General features: G+C 47.9%; 1 protein-coding gene across 2 annotated transcripts in view; it reads right to left on the bottom strand.

Moving 5' to 3' along the window:
- Positions 1-6,555: 6,555 nt before the first annotated feature.
- Positions 6,556-20,264, bottom strand: part of RPRD1B (regulation of nuclear pre-mRNA domain containing 1B) — a 31,545-nt gene continuing 17,836 nt past the window's right edge. For both annotated transcript variants that reach the window (XM_081868043.1, XM_081868042.1), the window contains exon 7: positions 6,556-8,507. In XM_081868043.1, coding sequence (XP_081724169.1) covers positions 8,358-8,507 — 150 coding nt within the window. In that variant the 3' untranslated portion in view covers positions 6,556-8,357. The remainder of the gene's footprint in view (positions 8,508-20,264) is intronic.

Here is a 20,264-nt window from a genome sequence, read left to right as displayed (position 1 = left end):
CTCCATCCCTGCTGAATCTCCTGCGTGGCATTAATTGGAGGAGAGGAGAAGGGGAGACCTAGCAGCCGGAGAAGGCGAGCCTCCTCCATCTCCCTCCTCTGCTGTCGCTGCCTCTCCCCAGTCCTTTTCATCTGCTCCCAGTTCAGAGCAATTACTTCTCTGCTGGGCGCAGATTCCTCCTTGATCTTCTTGGCTCTCATCTCTCCCCTCAGATTGAGGCACTAATGAAGCCTCAATCCTGCAGCATCTACCATACACAACTCTTCCAGTTGCTGCTATAACTGACAATCGCACCCGCTTCCCGTGGAGAGAAGCAATTTAATTTTTCTGCCAATATCTCAAAAGGGCATCTTGCTCCAGTGCACCAGGCTGGAGTGGATGCATCCTGCACAGGTCCGTTTGGAAATGCCCCCCCCCCCATTTTGTGAATCAAGGACCAGGGGAGAGAGGGCTGTTGTGCTCGGATCCTGCTTGTGGGTTTCCCATAATGGGGATCTGGTTGGCCACCGTGAGAACAGGATTCTGGTCTACATGGGCCACTGGCTTGATCCTGCAAGCCTCTTCTTCTGTTCCAGAGTATACCTGAAGGAGCGTCTCCACCCCCATCATTCTGCCCGGATGCTGAGGTCCAGCGCCGAGGGCCTTCTCGCGGTTCCCTCATTGCGAGAAGCAAAGCTACAGGGAACCAGGCAGAGGGCCTTCTCGGTAGTGCCGCCCGCCCTGTGGAACACCCTTCCAGCAGATGTCAAAGCGATAAACAACTACCTGACATTCAGAAGACATCTTAAGGCAGCCCTGTTCAGGGAAGTTTTTAACGTGTGATATTTTACTGTATTTTTGGTTTTTATGGAAGCCGCCCAGAGTGGCTGGGGAGGCCCAGCCAGATGGGCGGGGTATAAATAATAAATTATTATTATTATTATTATTATTATTATTATTATTATTATTATTCCAATGAATGCCTGAAATAAGTTTCATAAGACTACTATATTTATAGGTTGTTTTTTTAAAGGTAAAGACATAACCTTTTGAGGACTTAAATAGAAAAGGAAAAAACTCTAAGCAAAACTCTCAGCACACTGCAAGCATTTTTCTTGTGCGCGCGCCAAGTTTCTGTCCATTGCTTTGGGCTATTAGATAAGGCTGTATAAAAATCCCCCAAAAGAAATAAAAGAAGATCAGAGATTTCCCGCACAGCATCTGGTCTCCCTCCCTGCATTGTGTTCTCGACCACAACCATTCCCCGGCCTAGAGAATGTCAGCAGCTCCTCCAAAACAACATCTGGCTTGCCTCTCCAAAAACCAGGGGGTTGGCGGGGGTGAAGAGGGGAGAAAGCCTTTCATTTGTTTTCCAGGACGTATTTGTAGTCACAGCATCGTACAGTTGGAAGGGACCCCTGGGGGTTATCCAGTCCAACCCCCCTGAAATGCAGGAATCACAGCTAAACAATCCCTGACAGGTGGCCATCTAGATTCTGCTTAAAAAACCCCAGCGATAGAGAGGCCAGAACCCTCCTTGCAGTAGTTCACTTTCTGCTTATTCTTCTTGACAAAGGGATAAAGTCGCAAAGCCGCCATCAGCCAGGAGAAGAGGCAGCATTTCAGCAGGCCAGTCCCGGAGCCCTCTGGCTGTGGGGCTGCTTCTTCAGGGCGATTTGCAGTGGCGGCTGGTGCCCATTGAGGCTGGTAGGAAGCCAGGCAGGGAGGCCAGCACTTTTGTTGTTTAGTCGTTTAGTCGCGTCCGACTCTTCATGACCCCCTGGACCAGAGCACTCCAGGCACTCCTGTCTTCCAATGCCTCCCGCAGTTTGGTCAAACTCATGCTGGTAGCTTCGAGAACACTGTCCCACCATCTCGTCCTCTGTCGTCCCCTTCTCCTTGTGCCCTCCATCTTTCCCAACATCAGGGTCTTCTCCAGGGAGTCTTCTCTTCTCATGAGGTGGCCAAAGTATTGGAGCCTCAGCTTCACAATCTGAGTGAGCACTCAGGGCTAATTTCCTTAAGAGTGGATGTGTTTGATCTTGCAGGCCATGGGACTCTCAAAAGTCTCCTCCAGCACCAGAATTCAAAAGCATCAGATCTTCGGCGATCAGCCTTCTTGATGGTCCAGCTCTCACTTCCATACATCACTACTGGGAAAACCATAGCTTTAACTATACGGACCTTCGTTGTCAAGGTCATGTCTCTGCTTTTTAAGATGCTGTCTAGGTTTGTGATTGCTAGCTCAGCACTGGGTAAAGGTAAAGGGACCCCTGACCATTAGGTCCAGTCATGGGTGACTCTGGGGTTGTGGCGCTCATCTTGCTTTATTGGCCAAGGGAGCCGGCATGCAGCTTCCGGGTCATGTGGCCAGCAGGACTAAGCCGCTTCTGACGAACCAGAGCAGCGCATGGAAATGCTGTTTACCTTCCTGCTGCAGTGGTACCTATTTATCTACTTGGACTTTGATGTGTTTTCGAACTGCTAGGTTGGCAGGAGCAGGGACCGAGCAACGGAAGCCCAGCACTAGGGGGCGGCAAAACAAACCCTTTCCAGTCTTGTCCCCAGCCTCCTCTTCCCTGCTGAGATCTACAAGGGCAAAACTGAGGCTCAGGATGAGGAGGAAGAAGGCTGTGCCATTTCCTCTCCTGGGCTGGTTGTAAGTAAGGAGGGGGGCAAATGGAGGCTGAGCTTTGCGAGGCTGAGCCCCACTTCTCCTCATGGGACCAGCTCTCTTTTCCCAGGGAGGCTCATGGCATGGTGGCTGGAAGGAGAGATTCTGAGCAGAGTTCCTTGCATATTTCAAGCACCACTTTTACAACCAGCAAGCCGTGCCAGTTTGTGTCGGTGCCTCGTTGAATCAGGCACTGGCAGGGGCCCCATTTGCTGCTTTCTTTCCTCACTTGGGGGGGAAATATGAACCTTTGGCTGTGGAGCTAACGCGCTGCCCATAAAAGTATTTGGTAGAGACTGCCAGCCAAGGGGGTTGTGAACTGCCTTGACCCCAGAAAAAAGCCAGAAAAAGAGCCAAATTCTCTGTGTTGTTGCTTTTTTTTGCTTTGAACAAACTGTCCTGCTCACTATTTACTGGGACTCTGGAGTCCTCCAGCCCACAAACTGGAGGGGCTCCAGGACAGGGCAGGGCTTATGATGATGTCTGAGGAGGGCTGGATTGAAACGAGGCCAGAATGACCATCATTTTCTGCAGTGCAACTGGGGAAGGGAGAACCACCTCCCTTTTCAGGCATCCTGGAACTGAAGGACACGAGCAGAGCATCTGCTGGATGAGGCCAGTGGCCCATCCAGCCCAGCATCCTGTTCTCACAGCGGCTGAGCAGATGCAGAAGCATTGCTCCAACTGCAGAGGCAGGGCAGGGCCATCCTGGCTAGGAGCCATAGAGACCCCCCCCCCAAAAAAATTGTCTTTTAAAGTCTTCCAAGTTGGAGGCCATCACTGCCTCCTGCAGCTTTGAGTTCCCTACTTCAACCATGCACTTGAATGTCTGCTTAACCCTCAAGAAAGGAGGGCATTTTTGCTGGCCAAGTTTAATTCAAATCCATCCAACCCCTTTGGGGAAGGTTCTCAGGCAGGGTGGAAGGAGAAAGACCTTGCCCAGGTGAAGACCACCTGGTGGAAACCCTCAAACATATATTTCTTAATTGTAAACTAAATGCTGATCTCCATCAACAATTTCTAGATCCCCAACTGGAAACCAGAGTTCGAGGTCATACATTTACTATTACTGGGGAATGATCAGGAGCTCGCCAAGTTAGTGGCTCAATATCTCTGTTTGGGTTTTTTCCGTCGAAATACACTAAAGACGTCTGATCTCCCTGGAGACCTGAAGATGCAACGATAGACTGCTCTGCCTCCTTTCTTTTAGCAAAGGTTTTGTGCCACTGGGGAAGTGGCAATTCTGTATTGATTTGTTTGGGATGTTGTATGTGATGCCAATAAAGGTTTTACGATACGATACGATTTTGTTTATCTGCCCTTGGACTCGGAACCTGCTTGTGGGTTTCCCATCATGGGCATTTGGTTGGTCACTGAGAGAAGAGGATACTGACTAGATGGGCCATTGGCCTGATCCAGCACGCTCTCCTTAGGTTCTTATCGGGAAGCATCTCAGCAGAATACAGGCTGGTCCTCAATTTCCCCCAGCTATTAATCCCACATATCTCTGTCATTAATTCCATCTACAGGCAACTGGCTCACACAAAGGGGAGACATGGAGAGGGAACAGGTTGGGATGGAGGCACCGGCGCCAGCTGTGCTGAATTTCCCAAGGCATGGAGTGAAGACCCCAGAGGAGCAGCCGCCAGAGTTGCTTATCTCCATGTCAAGAGCCCTCTTCTTCCTCCGCCAGCAGACTGGTTAGCGAATTCCTCCTGGAAACCCCAAAGAAACGGAAGCACAGAAGACAAAAGGCATCATTTACCCGATGCTTAACCCCAACTAAAAACAAGAAACACGGTTTTGAAAGCTTCAGCTTGCATTGTGGAAGTTGACAGCTTTATATTTAATGAAGGATTTATTTTTTAAGTTCAGTAGGAAAGGACAGTTTCCGTGGTGGGATTGCCACACAGGGCTGGGAAAGGATCCCTGAGGGAATCATGGAGAGCCACTGCCAGTCAGAGTAGACCATACTGACTGGTAGCCCAACTCAGTTCAAGGTAGCTTCCTTAAAACAATACACCTGGTTGAAAATAAAACAGGCCGGGCCTGCCTCAACTGAACACCACTGATCATTTCAGAGACTGTGAGTGAATTAGGACAGAGGGACATAGAAACAGGCCTTATTCTGTGTCATCCTTGCTGGGTTCAACTGACAACCCCTGCCTCCGATAAGAGTAAATTTAAAAAGCGTCCAGGAAGATGTGGCCTCTGCTCTGTTTGTGTGCTGGTAGCAATTATCCGACGCTGAACTCCCATTCCTGCATGCGCCGCAGTTTACAGCCAAAATATCCCAAGCACCATGTAGCAGAACAGCCCAGATTTTCAAAGCTTTTTGGCTGTTCTGCTTCTCCCTGTGAGCCGCAGACAGGACCTGGCAACCCATCCACAGGTTGCGGGGGGGGGGGGGAGAGCTTCAAATTGCTTGGCTGACACACGAATTTGGGGAGTTGGCTTTCTCTGTGCATGGAAGGGAAAACAAGGGGCCAGAAGGATACACACCACTCTTGAGGACTGATTGTAAAGAGCTAAGCCTCAGCCCTGCAACAGGCACCCAGCACCCTAAGCTGCTTTTTCAAAGTTGTGACACACTGTGGTTGCCACAGAGTGAAGGAAGATCCCCAGTCCAGTTACGTGAGCAAAGAATTGGGGCCAAGGACACCTTTTGGCATGAAGACCTTAACGCAAGATCTAACATACAGATGCTTCCAGCTACTCTCTTTGGGAAAATGTACTAAAACAAAACGTAACCTTAACATTTATTTATAATTCTGTTTGGAATCGAAAAGGGTTAGGGTCACTCCTTCGTGCACTAGTTTCAAGTGGGGAGCTGGCTGGGCCCAGAACATTGCTTTAGATGGGGCATTCTTAAGCACCCAGAGTCAGACCATCTATGCAAGTCGCTCACCTACTGAACTTGGGCAGAAACATTACATCTCCTGTACTGCCATTTACAGTGGTGCCTCGCAAGACGAAAAGAATCCGTTCCGCGAGTCTCTTCGTCTAGCGGTTTTTTCGTCTTGCGAAGCAAGCCCATTGATGGCTTAGCGGATTAGCGCTATTAGCGGCTTATCGGCTTAGAAAAAGGAGGAAAAAAGGGGGGGAACCCACAGGAACTCGCAAGACATTTTCGTCTTGCGAAGCAAGCCCATAGGAAATTCGCATTGCGAAGCACCTCCAAAACGGAAAACTTTTTCGTCTAGCGAGTTTTCCGTCTTGCGAGGCATTCGTCTTGCGGGGCACCACTGTAATAACCTTCTAAATAGGAGAGGACAGGACTTAACCAAGGACTATTATTTAAGAAAAAAGCTCCTTCAAGTTACAGCACCTCTGCAAACCAGCAGCCAGCCAGCACTCTCTGCTCATGCCTAAATTCTCCCCATCAATCTGGGTAACATTAACGGGTTTCCAGGAACCAATAATAAGCATTTAAAGTTCCATAGAGAAAATAACTGCAAGGGTTTGATGGCTGAACCTGGGCACTTACCTGTGCTCTCTGAAAATGGAGTACACCTGTCAGCATCAGTCAGCTGGCTACAGAACGCACCAAATTCGGAAGAAGTTGATTCAGGCACTGTTGAGCTTTATGGACCTCAAACATCCAGCTACATCAGAAACTGCTTCCCGAGTGGAAGCATGATAAAAGGCACTCCTGCTTCAAAACTAAATACCCTTGACTAAACACCCATATTTTGGAATTCCAGGATTTTCCAGAGGGGCAGCCAGATCAGTCTGAGGCAGCAAGAACAACAGAGTGTCATCCTTGTATCTGATGAAGTAGGCCCTATCCATAGAAAGCCAATAAATGTTACTTTCCAGGTGTCCAAAGACGCTGTTATCCAAGCACAAGACTTTGAAACATACACGGTAGAGCCCACCAAAAAAAGAGGCACTCGCACCTGTTGAACGACACCCTCTTTATTCAAAAATATATTTATGAGACATTTCAGAATATACTGCTGCGAAAATGGCAGCCTATACCTCTAAATTTATTTCTAGATCGATTCATATACAGATTTAAGAAAATGTTCGGGGGGAAGAATGTGGATTTGATCTTGAGGGAAGATCTCACACGGAGCACTGGCTGCCCAGCCAGACTCCTGCCCCTCCTTGACCCTTTAAAGCAAATCAAATTCACAGGATTTCAATGACGTTAAAAATAAAAAGTGGAACATGTGGATTGCCTAATCTGTGCTGTTGTGTCCAAACCCTCTCCCCTCTGCCACAACCACCAGGGATTTCCCCCTGACTCCCTGATCTATTTAGAGGGAAATACACTGCGTGGAGGACTCTCCTGCCTCTGATAACGTAAAGCGCCATGATGCATGCTGATGTTTGTGGCTGGATTTGGCACATGCAAGCACACACTGCAGATGCAGGACACTTGCAGGCCAAACAGAGGGCAGAGGGCTCTGGGGATACAGCAGGGTCCAAGGGGAGGCAAGGGGGAAGCCCCCTCCGCTAAAGATCAGTGTGAGGGATGGCCCTTGTGGGCACTGGAATGAATTGGAGCTGGGAGGTTTGTTTTCCTTGTTGGGGGGGGGGAGCTCCCAAAGAACGGGAGACCCCAAAACAAAGGGAGAACAGCTGCTATCACTGCAAAATAAGTCTGCCTACTCCAGATGTGCAAATATTCCTGCACTGCTTGTGTAGTGAAGGGAAAACACAAACAGGATTTTGACTAGGTCCTCCAGATGTTGTTGGACTCCCTGACTGATAGGCCCAATGATCACGGATGATGGGAGCTGGAGATCAACAGCATCCGCAGGGCAACAGATGCTCCCCATCCCTGAGACGGACCAGCAATGGGCACAAGACCACAGCTACACAACTCCCAGCTCCTTTAATGGACTTGACATGCCAACGGACATTCCTTGGAGGAAGTGGACACCTGCAACCTACTTCTAAGCTCAGCCCATCCGCTTACAGCAAATAAGAATTTTTACTGAGGTCTCAGAGCCTTCTTAAGAGGGTCACACATCCCAGGTGGGTGCCTCCTGAGAATTCCCACTGTGGGATGAAGATAAGGGAGCCTGAGTAAAACTGACATGTGCTGAATGAAAGACAAAGGGCAGCGCTGGTTGGAGGAGGAGAGGGGAGAGAGGAGAAGTTTTGCCTGGGCCATGCAACCTCCTTTTGGTTGCCTGTGTGCTGTGTGTCTCCACGCAGCCATGCCATGAGAGAACAGGAGCCACGCCACACTGAGATGCACCCGCAGAACGGAGGCCTCAGCCTCTGGACACAGCCACGCCCCTTCCCCCCTGCCAGAGTTGTGAGGCCCAGAAAAACCAAGCTTGACACACACCAAACCAATTCGGAAACAATCCAGTTCTCTTTTTATATGTGGGGAAGGAGGGAGAGAGAGCAAAAGTGTGAATCAACTTTTCTTTCTTTCGCCTAAAAAGCTCTCAGAAGACGACACACATGATTTGCACAGGTGGTGGTGGAAACTGGAGGTGCTAACGGGGGCAGCCAAAGAGAAACTGAATTTTCTGCCCAACATGAGGGCGCTTGCCTCCTTCCTTCCGAAAGCGAGCCATGCCCGTGCCACTGCAACAACATGTCCTGTGGAGGGTCAAAGGAGAGTCATCCTATGTCCAGTCCTTCCTGTGTGAGAATGCGGTGGGAATTTCCGGTGTCCTGCTGGTAGTAACTGGAACTGTGGGTGGAGGGAGGGGAAGGGGAGAGCAGACACCCACGAGCCCTAGTCAGTTGAGAAAAGGTCCCCAGCAGATGGCAAAGGTGCCAACCCGCCCGTCACGTTGGGCAGCAGCGACAAATCGGGAAGGCTCTGGATGTGAGATTTGAGCTCTTTGCGGACCTGAGTTACCCGAGCAAGCTTCTGTTTGTACTCCTGGGGGGACAAAGGGAAAAACAGAAAACACAAAGGAAAAAATGAATTAGACGATGTTCCTGTTTCCCAACCATCCGTCTTAGCTGCAGTCAAAAGAGTTGATTTGCAGCCTTCCCTGCTTTTGTTGCAACGTAACGTGAATGTGATTGCCATTTATAGCCACGGGCAGAAATTCTACAGCTTTATCTCTACGCTGGGCCAAGTGGAGCCACAGCAAGTATCAGACTAAGGAGCAGAAGAAACAGGGGGCGTAGCAGGAGGAAGAGGAATCAGGAGGTGAAACACGAAATGGGCACTCCTTCAGTGCACAGCGGCAGGGACAAGGCAGGCAATCTGAGACATATATTGTTCGCCCAACCCACTATGCTTTCTGGAATCAGACATGGTTGGGGTGACCAAGACTGGGGGAATGGGTGGGACTGTGGGGTCTGCAGGGCCCTGAGCAAAGCGGTGGGTGAGGGGGCAGCGGAAGAGGCCCAAGGAGCTCATCTCATCTTGGAAGTCCCACTCAACCCACATGCAGCTCCCAGGGTCCATCTTACACAAAAAACAAGGGGACAATCCAGGCTGATTTCAACCGCATTCGTACATGGCTTAAATGCTTCTGAACAGTTTATGACCTGCCAAAAACACAAGCACACGTGGGCTTTGTCACAGATGCACTAAAACGCAACGTGCATGTCCAGAATACAAAGTGTGGTGTGAGAAGCGGCCTTTGGATAGCGTCAGGAATTTTGCAGTGGGGAAAGTCTTAATGCTCACTGTCTAGTTTTCTATGTGTAAAAAAAAATCTTGTGCATCCAACCACAGGCCACACACAGGCTTAGCATTTAACCAAGAGCATTCTGGGGGTGGGGTACAGCTAAGAATTTCCATAATGCTGCCCCCAATGCTTCCCCTGTGCCCTTGTTTTCCCCACTATCCAAACGCTTTCTGACCCAGCTGCTTCTGCCAGAAGAGGGTGCAGTGCTGTGGGAAACCCAACCTCCTGAGCCACAACCGTTGCTCTGGTTGGCTTTCTTGGCTAAAGGTCCAGGGGACCCTTGTCCCGCAGGAAGGATGAGGGTGCTGACACACTGACTATTCCTTGGAACTGGGGGAGGAGAGTGTGCTGCCTTCCTCACCACATTGTCTGCCAAACAACGGTGTAAGAGCTCTCCATCTCCAGGCCACCTCCCACCTTTTCCTCCTGCATCCAAGGGGGTTGGGCTAGGTGGCCCTTTGGGATCATACAATTCTAGGATCCTGGCTTTACAGCAGGAATAATGCAAAAGCCCCACTTCTACTGGGGCCCGTGGTGTGCTCTTCTCCCCGTTTGCTGTGGGAGCGCTAAATACATTCAGCAACAGCGGCTGATGCACAGATATGGATTTCCTTTAACATGCTATTGCTAATCCCTGCAGGATTCCAAGGCTGAGGAGAGTGTCAGGCCACTCCTTCATGGTGATCTATGTGAAGATGCACAGCAGTAGACGGGACGGCTGCAGAAGAGGCACCGCAGGTTTCATCAGCCATAAAATAAATAGCTGGAGGTTCTCCGGCAAAGAGAGGGAGGGAGACACTGCCACAGCACCAGCTCAGGATGTGGCCCAGAAATGGGACTCCAGCAGCGAAGCATCAGGCAGCTCCTGGGCAATGAAGGCATTTGTTGTGGCAGGAGACTTCTTCATCACCTGCACCCACAAGCTGCACTGGGTTCAGGAAGCTGCAGGATGGGTGGCAAAGCTCTAATTCAGGATGGGAGCCAGAGCTCTAATGGGGGTGAAGGGTGTGTTGCTGTTTAAACCCCTCAGCATTGCGCTCCAGCTGTAGCCCTGCAAAAACCAGGAAGATTCGCGGTGGGAGGCGGGGAGAAGGAGAAGAGTCTGGCCTAATGCACAGCCAAGAAGGATACGTGAAAAAGGAAGAACAACATTTTCTTTCCAATAACACAAAGGTCCAGGAGACAAGCAGAGCTAGTACTGGAAACAGACCCCCATCCATCTTCTGTACATGCAACGTGAGATAGGACCAGTGGTGGGGTTAAGCACCTGTGGGGTGCATGGGGCCATTCTATTCCCATGGGTGGCTGGGAGACCCTTCGCCAGCCCCTGACCCAGTTTGATATGAGAGCCACATTCAATCACCTCAAGGGCCATCACATGGAAGAAGGATCAAGCTTGTTTCCTCCTGCTCCAGAGGGGAGGGTCAGAACCAATGGATTCAAGTCACAAGAAAGGAGATTTCGACTAAACATCAAGAACTTTCTTACAATAAGAACTGTTGGACTGTGGAACAAAGTCCCTCGGAAGCCTGCGCACCCTCCTCTACTGGAAGGCTTTAAAAGAGATCGGATGGCCATCTGTCAGGGATCCTTTAGGTGTGATTCTTGCACCGCAGCGGGGTTGGACTAGATGATCCCTGCGGTCCCTTTGAACTCTAAAATTCTATGATTCTTTGCCCCTTTGGTATATCCTCTGCCAAAGTCATTCCTGCCGTTTCAAAAAACACAGGCTGGAAGAGTGTGTTAACAGCTGAAGGAAAAGCTCTCCTGCCTTGCCTAGGGGCGCAGACAGAAATGGGATTTTATCGTAGCTGAACATGCAGACAGACAGGAGGCTGACACAGCTGAGTCTACAGATAACTTCCTGCCAAGAATCTGCTGCTTGGAAATTGTAGTACATGACTCTGAACGACAGTGATGGATGCGGCACTGGGAGAGCCAGGAGGGAGAGGGGGCAAGAGCTGCGGGACAATCCTCGCTCTCCTGTACCCAAGAATGGGGGGGGGGGTCCTGTCAACCCATCAGGCCAAGCCTGGGGGTCCTTCCCCATAACCAGTCAGAAGAGGGAGCCCACAACTACCAGGGAGGGCACATTCCCAGAAGGATGTTCTATTCCTCCAGGCCAATTTCTCCCCCCCAAAGTAGGGCAGGGGAGCAGAACGGAGGGCTCAACAGGGAGGACAAGGGGGGGGGGGTTCCTTCCTAGAAGTCAGCGCTTCTTCATTCTCTCACCACCCAGGGCCATCTAGTCCGGCTCCCTGCAATGCAATGCATTCTCTCTTGGAAAAACACTTGACTGCATGCAAGTCCCTGCTCACCCTGCAAGAGGGTGAGCGTGCCCACGAGCAACAGGGAACATTTCAAGGTCCCCTACGCCTGCTCCCCAACTAATCAACAGCCGCAGTCCACTCCCCACGCTCAGGGGGCTTAGCTGACCCAAATCCTTCTCCCCTTTCAATTCTCGCAGAGCTCTTTCAGGATTACATTTAATCCCAAAGAGGCGCCTGACGAGAAGGGACAGAGTGCTCAACCTTGAGAAAAATCTGTAAATGATCTTCCAAGCAACTTGTGGTAAAAGAGAATCATCACTAGAGCAGCAGCGTAAAAATTATTTGTGCTGTAACACAACTGTCTGGAGAGGCACAAGGAAATTACCCCAAACTGCATAATCTGAGGACCTCATTTCATCTAGACCAGGGGCTTCTAAGGCGTGGTCCACAGGCCACTGGGCTTCATCCAGACCATCTGCGGCCTCTGGATTGTGCTTGAAGATGGGACATCCATTGCATTACATACTCTTATTGTTTTTTAATTGTATTTCTTAGGTATTTTTATTGCTTCTTTTATTGTATCATGATTTGAAAACAATAGGCATTAGTTTGATTTTTAGTTTTATGGCATTGCAATTATTCCACATCATTCTATGGAATAAAATACAATGCACAATAAAAGCAGCAATAAAAATGCAATTAAAAACCATGCTAGTACAGTGCATTACAATTGCTATGACTAGCAGAAAAATCATTACACGGTCCACCAAGACCCACAGCAATTGTGGGGCAGGGGGATTAAATCCCCTGATCTAGACTGGACAGAAAGCTGGTGATGAACTTTCCTTCACTGGGAGGCTTTTCAACACAGGTTGGATGGCCGTCTGCCAACGATCCTGCAGCTGATTCCTGCATTGCAGGGGGTTGGACTAGATGACCCTCTGGACCCCGCTCCCAGCTCTACAATTCTATGATTCTGTGGCTCCCACGCATAAGCAGTGGCGGCACCGAGATTTCCACCATGCTCTCTCACCAGGCTTACTAACTGGAGTTCAGATGGCGAACAACAAGCCATCATAAATCTCTGGTGTTCAGCCCGTTAAGCAGTCAATGACCCCCTAAACCCAGTGCTAAAAATGGTTGGTCTGCATGCACAAGGGAGGCACATTACCCATAAAAGGAAACAGCCAAACCAAAGTAGTAAAGACTTAGCTGAACCAAAAAAACAACACAAAATATTAATAGGCCTAATTAAGGCCGGCTGTTCTTGACTTGCAGGGATCAGACAGACAAAGTAAACACTCCGTGACTTATGCTCAATTCCCATCCCAGCTGAGATTAGGTTCAGGGAAATTCCTTCAGAAGATCCAGATGAGACACACTAAATCAGATTCACCATTCAACATGGGCCTTTTAAAAACATGTCGTGCTGTCTGAGCTATTAAAGGAAAAGGCATCCTTCGGGGCTGCTAACCTGCCACCGAGCATGTAGGGCAGAACTGAGATGCAGAGCAAGGCAGGGTGCGGGCAGGTGTTGGAGATGCTTGCTGGAAAAAGGGGCTCCACTCCCTGCCCACATTTTAATGACTACTTGGGCTAATTTCCTTTCTGCTAATTTCAATGGCTGGAGCTGCAACAAAGAACTGCCCACTTGCGGCTTCAGATGGTGGCCAGAACTGGCTTGCCAAACACTGACTCAGCTGCTGGAGGGGAGCAAGCAATATTTTATACACACTTTCTCTCTTGCCATAGCTTGCTACATCCATTATAATTATCTTCTTTTATCTTATAAACTTGGACTTCCCCACACATCCCTTCATGGGTGCTTGTTTAGTCCTTGCTGAGCTGCATTTCCTTAATTACACTCCTCTTCCGCTTGTTTTTAACTGCTGCTCGTATGTCTAACTCTGCTTGGAAATTCATCTAATTATTGCATTTCTTTAAATATTCTCCAAAGTGTTCCCACTCCTCTCTTATATCTGTCTCATCCTGATTCCTTATCTTTACAGTCAACACTGCTAATTCCGCATATTCTATTAACTTATTCTGCCATTCTTCTTTTGTAGGACTATTTCTGTCCTTCCACTTTTGAGCATAACTTATTCTGGCCGCTGCCGTTGCGTTTAGGAAGAGGCAAAGCACCGTATTTTTCGCTCTATTAGACGCACCAGACCATAAGACGCACCTAGTTTTTAGGGGAGGAAAACAAGAAATAAAAAAAGCAATGCAAAGCATCCTGAGCTAAGAGGGAGCGCTCCTCCATCTTCGCTCAGGAGGCCTTGCGGGGCTATCCCTGAAGCCAGGAGAGCAAGCAGGATCAGTGCGCACCAATCCCTCTTGCCCTGCTGGCTTCAGTGAAAGCAAGCCTACTGGCTTCCCCCCACATCCTGCAAGAGCCGCACACTCTTTAAAGGGAGCGCAGCTCTGGGGGGGGGGGGGGGCTTTTATGGGAGGTGGGGGAAGGGACAGAGCCGCGCGCTCTGTCCCTTCCACCATCTCCCGCAAAAGCCAGGGATAGCCGTGCGAAGCCTCCGCAGGGCAGCGGGATGAAGGCTCCCCATGCCCTGCGGTTGCTTCGCGCAGCTAAGCCAGAAGCCAGGACAGCCAGCGGAATGGCAGCGCAGCAATCCCGCTCGCTGTCCTGGCTTCTGGCTTGGCCGTGCGCAGCCTCTCCCGGGCAATTGGAGCCTTCATCCCCTGCCCGCGAGAGACTGCCCGCGGGTAACGCTCCCCCAAGAGCCGTGCTCCTTTTAAAGAGCATGCGTGCGGCTCTTGGGGGCTTTTCCCAAGGAGGGAGAAGGGCAGCCCTTCTCCCTCCTCGGGGAAAAGCCCCCAAGAGCCACACACACGCTCCACGTGGCTCTGTAAAGGGAGCGCCGAGCAGAGCCTCCTGCCTGTATTCGCTCCATAAGACGCACACACATTTCCCCTTACTATTTAGGAGGGGGGGAAGTGTGTCTTATAGAGCGAAAAATGCAGTACTTTCTTAGGTATTTCACCCTCTATAATATTCAATAGCAACATCGCTGGTGTTTTTTTTGGAGGAGTGACAGCTTAAACATCTTTTTTAGTTCTGAATATATCATCTCCCAATACTCTGGCTTTCTTACAACCCTGCCACATATGTATAAAAGGGAACCGACCAACTTTCAACCACACTTTGTTCCAGATACAGGTTTACTTTTTATCTCAATGCTACCCCACCCACCTCCAAAAATAGTGGACCTGGGAGCCCAAGGTTTGGAGGAGAAGTACATTCATTTTAAGTAGTTGCCAGGTGTCACTGGGATCTGTTGGTACTAAAGGGTTAAGAGGTAACAAGTCACTCTAATCACTGAGCAGCTGGAAGTCATTAAGCATCAAGGAATGTGAGTTAGTTTGTATAAAGAGTCAGTTCACCTGTGTTTCTCTCTTCTCTTCCCCCCTTGACCTGACTCGCAGACTCAGTTTGTGGCCGTGGGCGTGTTTGCTGATATGAGTTAAGTTTAGAGTAAAGTTTTCTTTATGCCGGAGATAAAAGCATGTGTGTTTTATCATCAGGGTTTTTCTTTTGTGAATAAAGTTTTTTCCCTGAGTTCCAAAGTGCTTGCTCCAGGATTCTTCATTTATAAAAGGTACTGACTCTCCTGCCTCCTTCAGCCGCTGCACGAAATTCTCTGCTGAGATAAGACTTATGGCGTTGGAAGCGCACTGGACGTTTACTTAACATTAAACTAATCAAAGTTTAATGGACAGGATCTCTTTGCTTAAAGCAGGGATGGGGAGCCTGTAATCCCCCAGGAAGCAGGGCCAGGTCAAGGAGGACGGGAGCCGCAATCCAGGCGAGGCTCAGAGTTCCCTCATCCCTGCCTTAAAGGGAGATACGCTGTGAGTGGCGCCCATCCACTACAGAGCCAGCTTCAAGGTCCTTGTATTAATTTACAGAGCCCCCAACAGCCTACGTCCAGGGTGGTAAATCAGGGACTGCCTGAACCCTTCGACCCCACCTTGAGCACTGAGATCACCTGCTGTAGCGCTGCTGGTCATTCCCTGGGTTGATGAGGCTCACTTGATAACAAGGTATAGAGCCTGTATTTTTATAGTCGTACTTTGGTTGTTGAACGGAATCTGTTCCGGAAGTCCGTTCGACTTCTGAAAACATTCGACAACCAAGGCGCGGCTTCCGATTGGCTGCAGGAGCTTCTTGCACTCAAATCAGAAGCCGCGGAAGCCGTGTTGGACATTTGGCTTCCAAAGAGTGTTTGCAAACCGGAACACTCACTTTCGGGTTTGCGGCATTCAGGAGCCAAAACATTCCGACTAACAAGGCGTTCGGGATCCAACGTATTGTGAACTGCCCAGAAATCTATGGATAAATGCTGGTATAAAAGTTTAATAAATACAGTGGTACCTCAGGTTACATACGCTTCAGGTTATAGATTCCGCTAACCCAGAAATAGTACCTCAGGTTAAGAACTTTGCTTCAGGGTAAGAACAGAAATCGTGCTCCGGCGGCGCGGCGGCAGCAGGAGGCCCCATTAGCTAAAGTGGTGCTTCAGGTTAAGAACAGTTTCAGGTTAAGAACGGACCTCCAAAACGAATTAAGAACTTAACCCAAGGTACCACCAGAGGTATAATAATAATAATGATAATGATAATGATAATGATAATGATAATAATAATAATAATAATAATAATAATAATAATAATAATAAATTTAGGGTGTACCAGAAATTCAGCAGGCACCTTCTGTGCCAACTTTTGAACGCCTGCTGTAAACTATGCAGGCAATTAATACGACACCCCTTCTACAATGGTTAACTGATGTCTGCTTTTACCTTTTTGTGCTTTTATTGCTGTAAACCTCTTTGATATACCACACAGCAGTAGACAATTTTTTTAAATAAATGAATAAACAAACCTTTCCTGGCCTCCTTGAAAACTGTTTACAAGGGCTGAAATGCCGTGTCTGTGCGTTATTACATTTTTAATTTTGAAAAAGAAAGAAGGAACAAAACGGAATATTGTAATAGGGAATGAAGATTAGTAAGTAATAAAAGAGGGGACACCACAGATAGTTAAGTTGGTGTAAATCAATTATAAGGATGCAATCTGCCTGCTACTTTGCCATTCCAAAACTGAATGAGCAGGGCTCATCTTTCAATATCTTTGTCATGATAATTGTTGGTATGTTGCCTTCCTGCTGCACATTGGCTTTATCTGCAAAAACAGTCGTCCAAGGTTTATTCAACCACTCTGCCCATTGGGAGTTCACTTTTTCTGAAACTGAGCAATGCAGAGTTTCACTGTTGTCAATAAGGTCTGAGATTGTGTTCCACATGTCAACTGTGAATTGCATCCTCCATATGCACACTGTGTCAAGGACAGACATCATACCCTTTTTGCATCTTTTCAACCCAAACCCACTGCTTCTGAAGGTGAAACTTGTCTCTTTATCCCCTAATGAAGATTAAAACTCAATACTTTTTCCTTTGCTCCAGAGTTAGCTCACTTGGTTTGATTAATGCTTTGGTATGACAGAGCCCAGAAAGGGTGCCCAGAGCCCCCAGGCCCTGCTATTTCCAGTCCTTGGCCAACAGCCTGCAATGAGAAATCACTGGCATGCCATGTAAATAATATTTAGTTGCAGGATCTGCCTTGACCGATGAGTGATTATGTTAGCAGCTTCTAAATTTGAACCCCAATGTTTAGATAGCCAGCTGTGATGCCAGAGAAAGGGATTAACTGTTTAATTACTTGGGCGAAAAATCACTTTGAGAACATGGAGCACCCCTGAAGATGCCTTATTTGATCAGAGCACTGCAGACTTTTCCTGACTTAGCAAAATAAATCCCAATTTAGATTTGCCAGAGGGGAGCCAAATTACTCCTCCCAGCTCATTCCAGAAAGTTTTTGGCCTTTCAATGCACTTTTTCTGAGAACAAGGGGTTGGCTTTCCTGCAGTAGAGACCTTGTGCCATAAGAGGGCAAAACAAAGCAAACAAAACAAAACAAAACAAAACAAAACAAAACAAAACCCGGGGGAAACCTATACCGAGGATGTTTTGCCAGAGTGCTTGAAACACACCAAGTTGTACATTTACGCCACCCTTTGCAATCCTCCTAAGTCAGGTCCCAGAAAAGCAGCAAGAGATGTAGCTGGAGGATTCCTTTATACTGAAGTCAGTATGCTAATAATCTTACATGCATCAATCAACGTTGTATTTTGGCAGCAGTGGTATTACCAGTGCCCTGAGCCACCACAAACCCATTTTTAAGGAACAACCCTGCTCCTTAACACACGCAGAATAGGGTACACTAGACTTGGGAGGCTCCCAAGGACCCAACAGGCTTAGGACTTCAAGGAGAACTGCTTCCCCTTACGAAGTGTCTCACAGGGTGCAAATGTGAATGGCAGCCTTGCTCAATTCACTTATGACTCTAGCACAAGTGCATCAGTTGCACTGCTGTGCCAGCCACGACTCCTTGAACCGTAGGGGTGTTTTGCTCACGTCAGGGACAAAGCGGCACGTTTTAAAACCACGCGCTGCTCCCCGTCTTATAGAAGATTTCATCAGCCAACAGCCTCAAGAAGAGCTGCAGTGGAAGCGCGCCCGTGACATCTGCAACAACATGTACAAGTTCAAGACAAGAGCCCTTAGAGAAAGTGGCAATCTGAAAAGCAAGGGCGACATGCAGCTTTCGAGGCGACCACACCGGCCCCATTGGGACAACCTGCTTAGCACTTGCTGTCTCCTTCTGGACAGCTCTGCACTCTGCAGCAACTCACGTTCCGCCCAAGAACAGCTGCTCCTAACAGTCAGCCCTGACAGCCACAGGAAGCCCTTAATGTGCTAGCCAGGGGCAACGCCACAGATGGCAGAGTGACATACAAGCAGAATCATGAATTGTGTTCCCGTCATAATCCCGGGGTGCAGAGCAGAACATGCCGCCCTGCTGAAAATGGTACATTGCAGATAAATGACTCTCCACCCCGCTCATGCGCTCTCTTCCAGTGGCTTTTGGACGCTGCCGAGCTCCAGCCTGCTGCCAAAGCCATATTTGTCAGCTGTTTCCTGTGCTCCCAAGTCAAGCGGCTTTTTACGAAACCGCTTTTATCATCTGCCCACATGCGTGGTTGCATGTCAGGTCAAGAGCAATTCAAAAGGGCTTCAGCTGAACTCGCAAGATGGCAGCAGGCGGCGAGGTTGGGAAAGCTGAGCACAGCAGATCAAGTGAACCAAGAAGAGGAAAGTTACCGGCAAAGTGCAAGTGGGGAGACTCTGATAATACTGAAGGAAGAAGAAAGAACCGAATTAGAACAAAATATTGATATTGAAGTCCATAAAAAGGTTAAATATTTAGGGATTTGGTTAACATCAAAAAATATAAACCTATTTAAAAATAACTATGAAAAAAACTGGCTTGAGGTAAAAAGAAATTTAGAAATATGGAGCAGAATGAATCTCTCAATGTTAGGGAAAATATCAGCGATTAAAATGAATGTGTTGCCTAAAATGCTATTTCTTTTTCAATCAATACCAGTCATCCTGAAAGATGAATGCTTTAAACAATGGCAGAAAGAGATTTTAAGATTTATCGGGGGGGGGGGCAAAAGGCCAAGGATAAAACATAAAATACTTACCGATGTAAAAGATAGAGGCGGGTTTGCTCCCAGACCTTAAATTGTATTACGAATCTGCTTGTTTGGTATGGATCAGGGACTGGATGAGATTGGACAAGCAAGAGGCATTAGAACTAGAAAGACTTGACAACAGATTTGGTTGGCATGCATACTTATGGTACGGGAAAGGGAAGATTCATAGAAGTTTTTACAACCATATAATCAGGAAATCATTAATGAGAGTATGGGAGAGATATAAAGACTTATTGGAACAAAAGACTCCATGGTGGCTTTCACCACATGAAGCATCACTGCTCCAAACCACTTGGAAAGAAAGGAAAATGGCTCACATATGCTGATTTATTAAAGGAACATGATGGGAAATGGAAATTAAGAGATTATGATGAGATCAAAGACCACTTTCAGAGTTGGTTGGATTATCGACAATTACATGAAACATATAAAGAAGACTGTAAGAAAGGATTTAGTTATACTAGATCTAGGTTTCAAACAGAAGTGATTGAAGGGAAAGTGAAATTACTGAAGGCCGCATACAGCATACTATTCGAATGGGAGACGAAAGATGAAGAGGTAAAATCAGTTATGATTAAATGGGCACAAGAAGTTGGTCACAATATTATGATGGAGGATTGGGTTAAATTATGGAAAACTGACTTAAAATTTACAGACTGTTCCCTATTGAAGGAGAACTACATGAAGATGATGTACAGATGGTACACAACACCAGTGCAGCTAGGGAAAATGTACAAAACTAGTTCAAACATATGTTGGAAGTGTAAGGAAAAGGAGGGAACATTTTATCATATGTGGTGGGATTGTAAAGTAATTAAAATTTTTTGGGAAATGATATACAATGAACTGAAGAAAATGTTCCATTTAACATTTGTTAAAAAAACCCGAGGCATTTTTGTTGGGGATTGTAGGGAAAGACCTGCCAAAAAAGTTGAAAAACATCTTCATGTATGCGACAACAGCCGCGAGAGTTCTGGTAGCACAAGGATGGAAGACTGAAGAAATCCCAACTAAATAATCATGGCAAGAAAAATTGATGGATTATGCAGAACTGGCAAAATTGACACATAAGCTACGGGACAAGGATA

Source organism: Podarcis erhardii, assembly GCF_964252035.2.
Source record: "Podarcis erhardii genome assembly, chromosome: 6".
In the NCBI taxonomy this organism is placed as follows: Eukaryota; Metazoa; Chordata; class Lepidosauria; order Squamata; family Lacertidae; genus Podarcis; species Podarcis erhardii.
The sequence above is the reverse complement of the archived record's forward strand: the minus strand, read 5'-3'. Positions and strand labels throughout refer to the sequence as shown.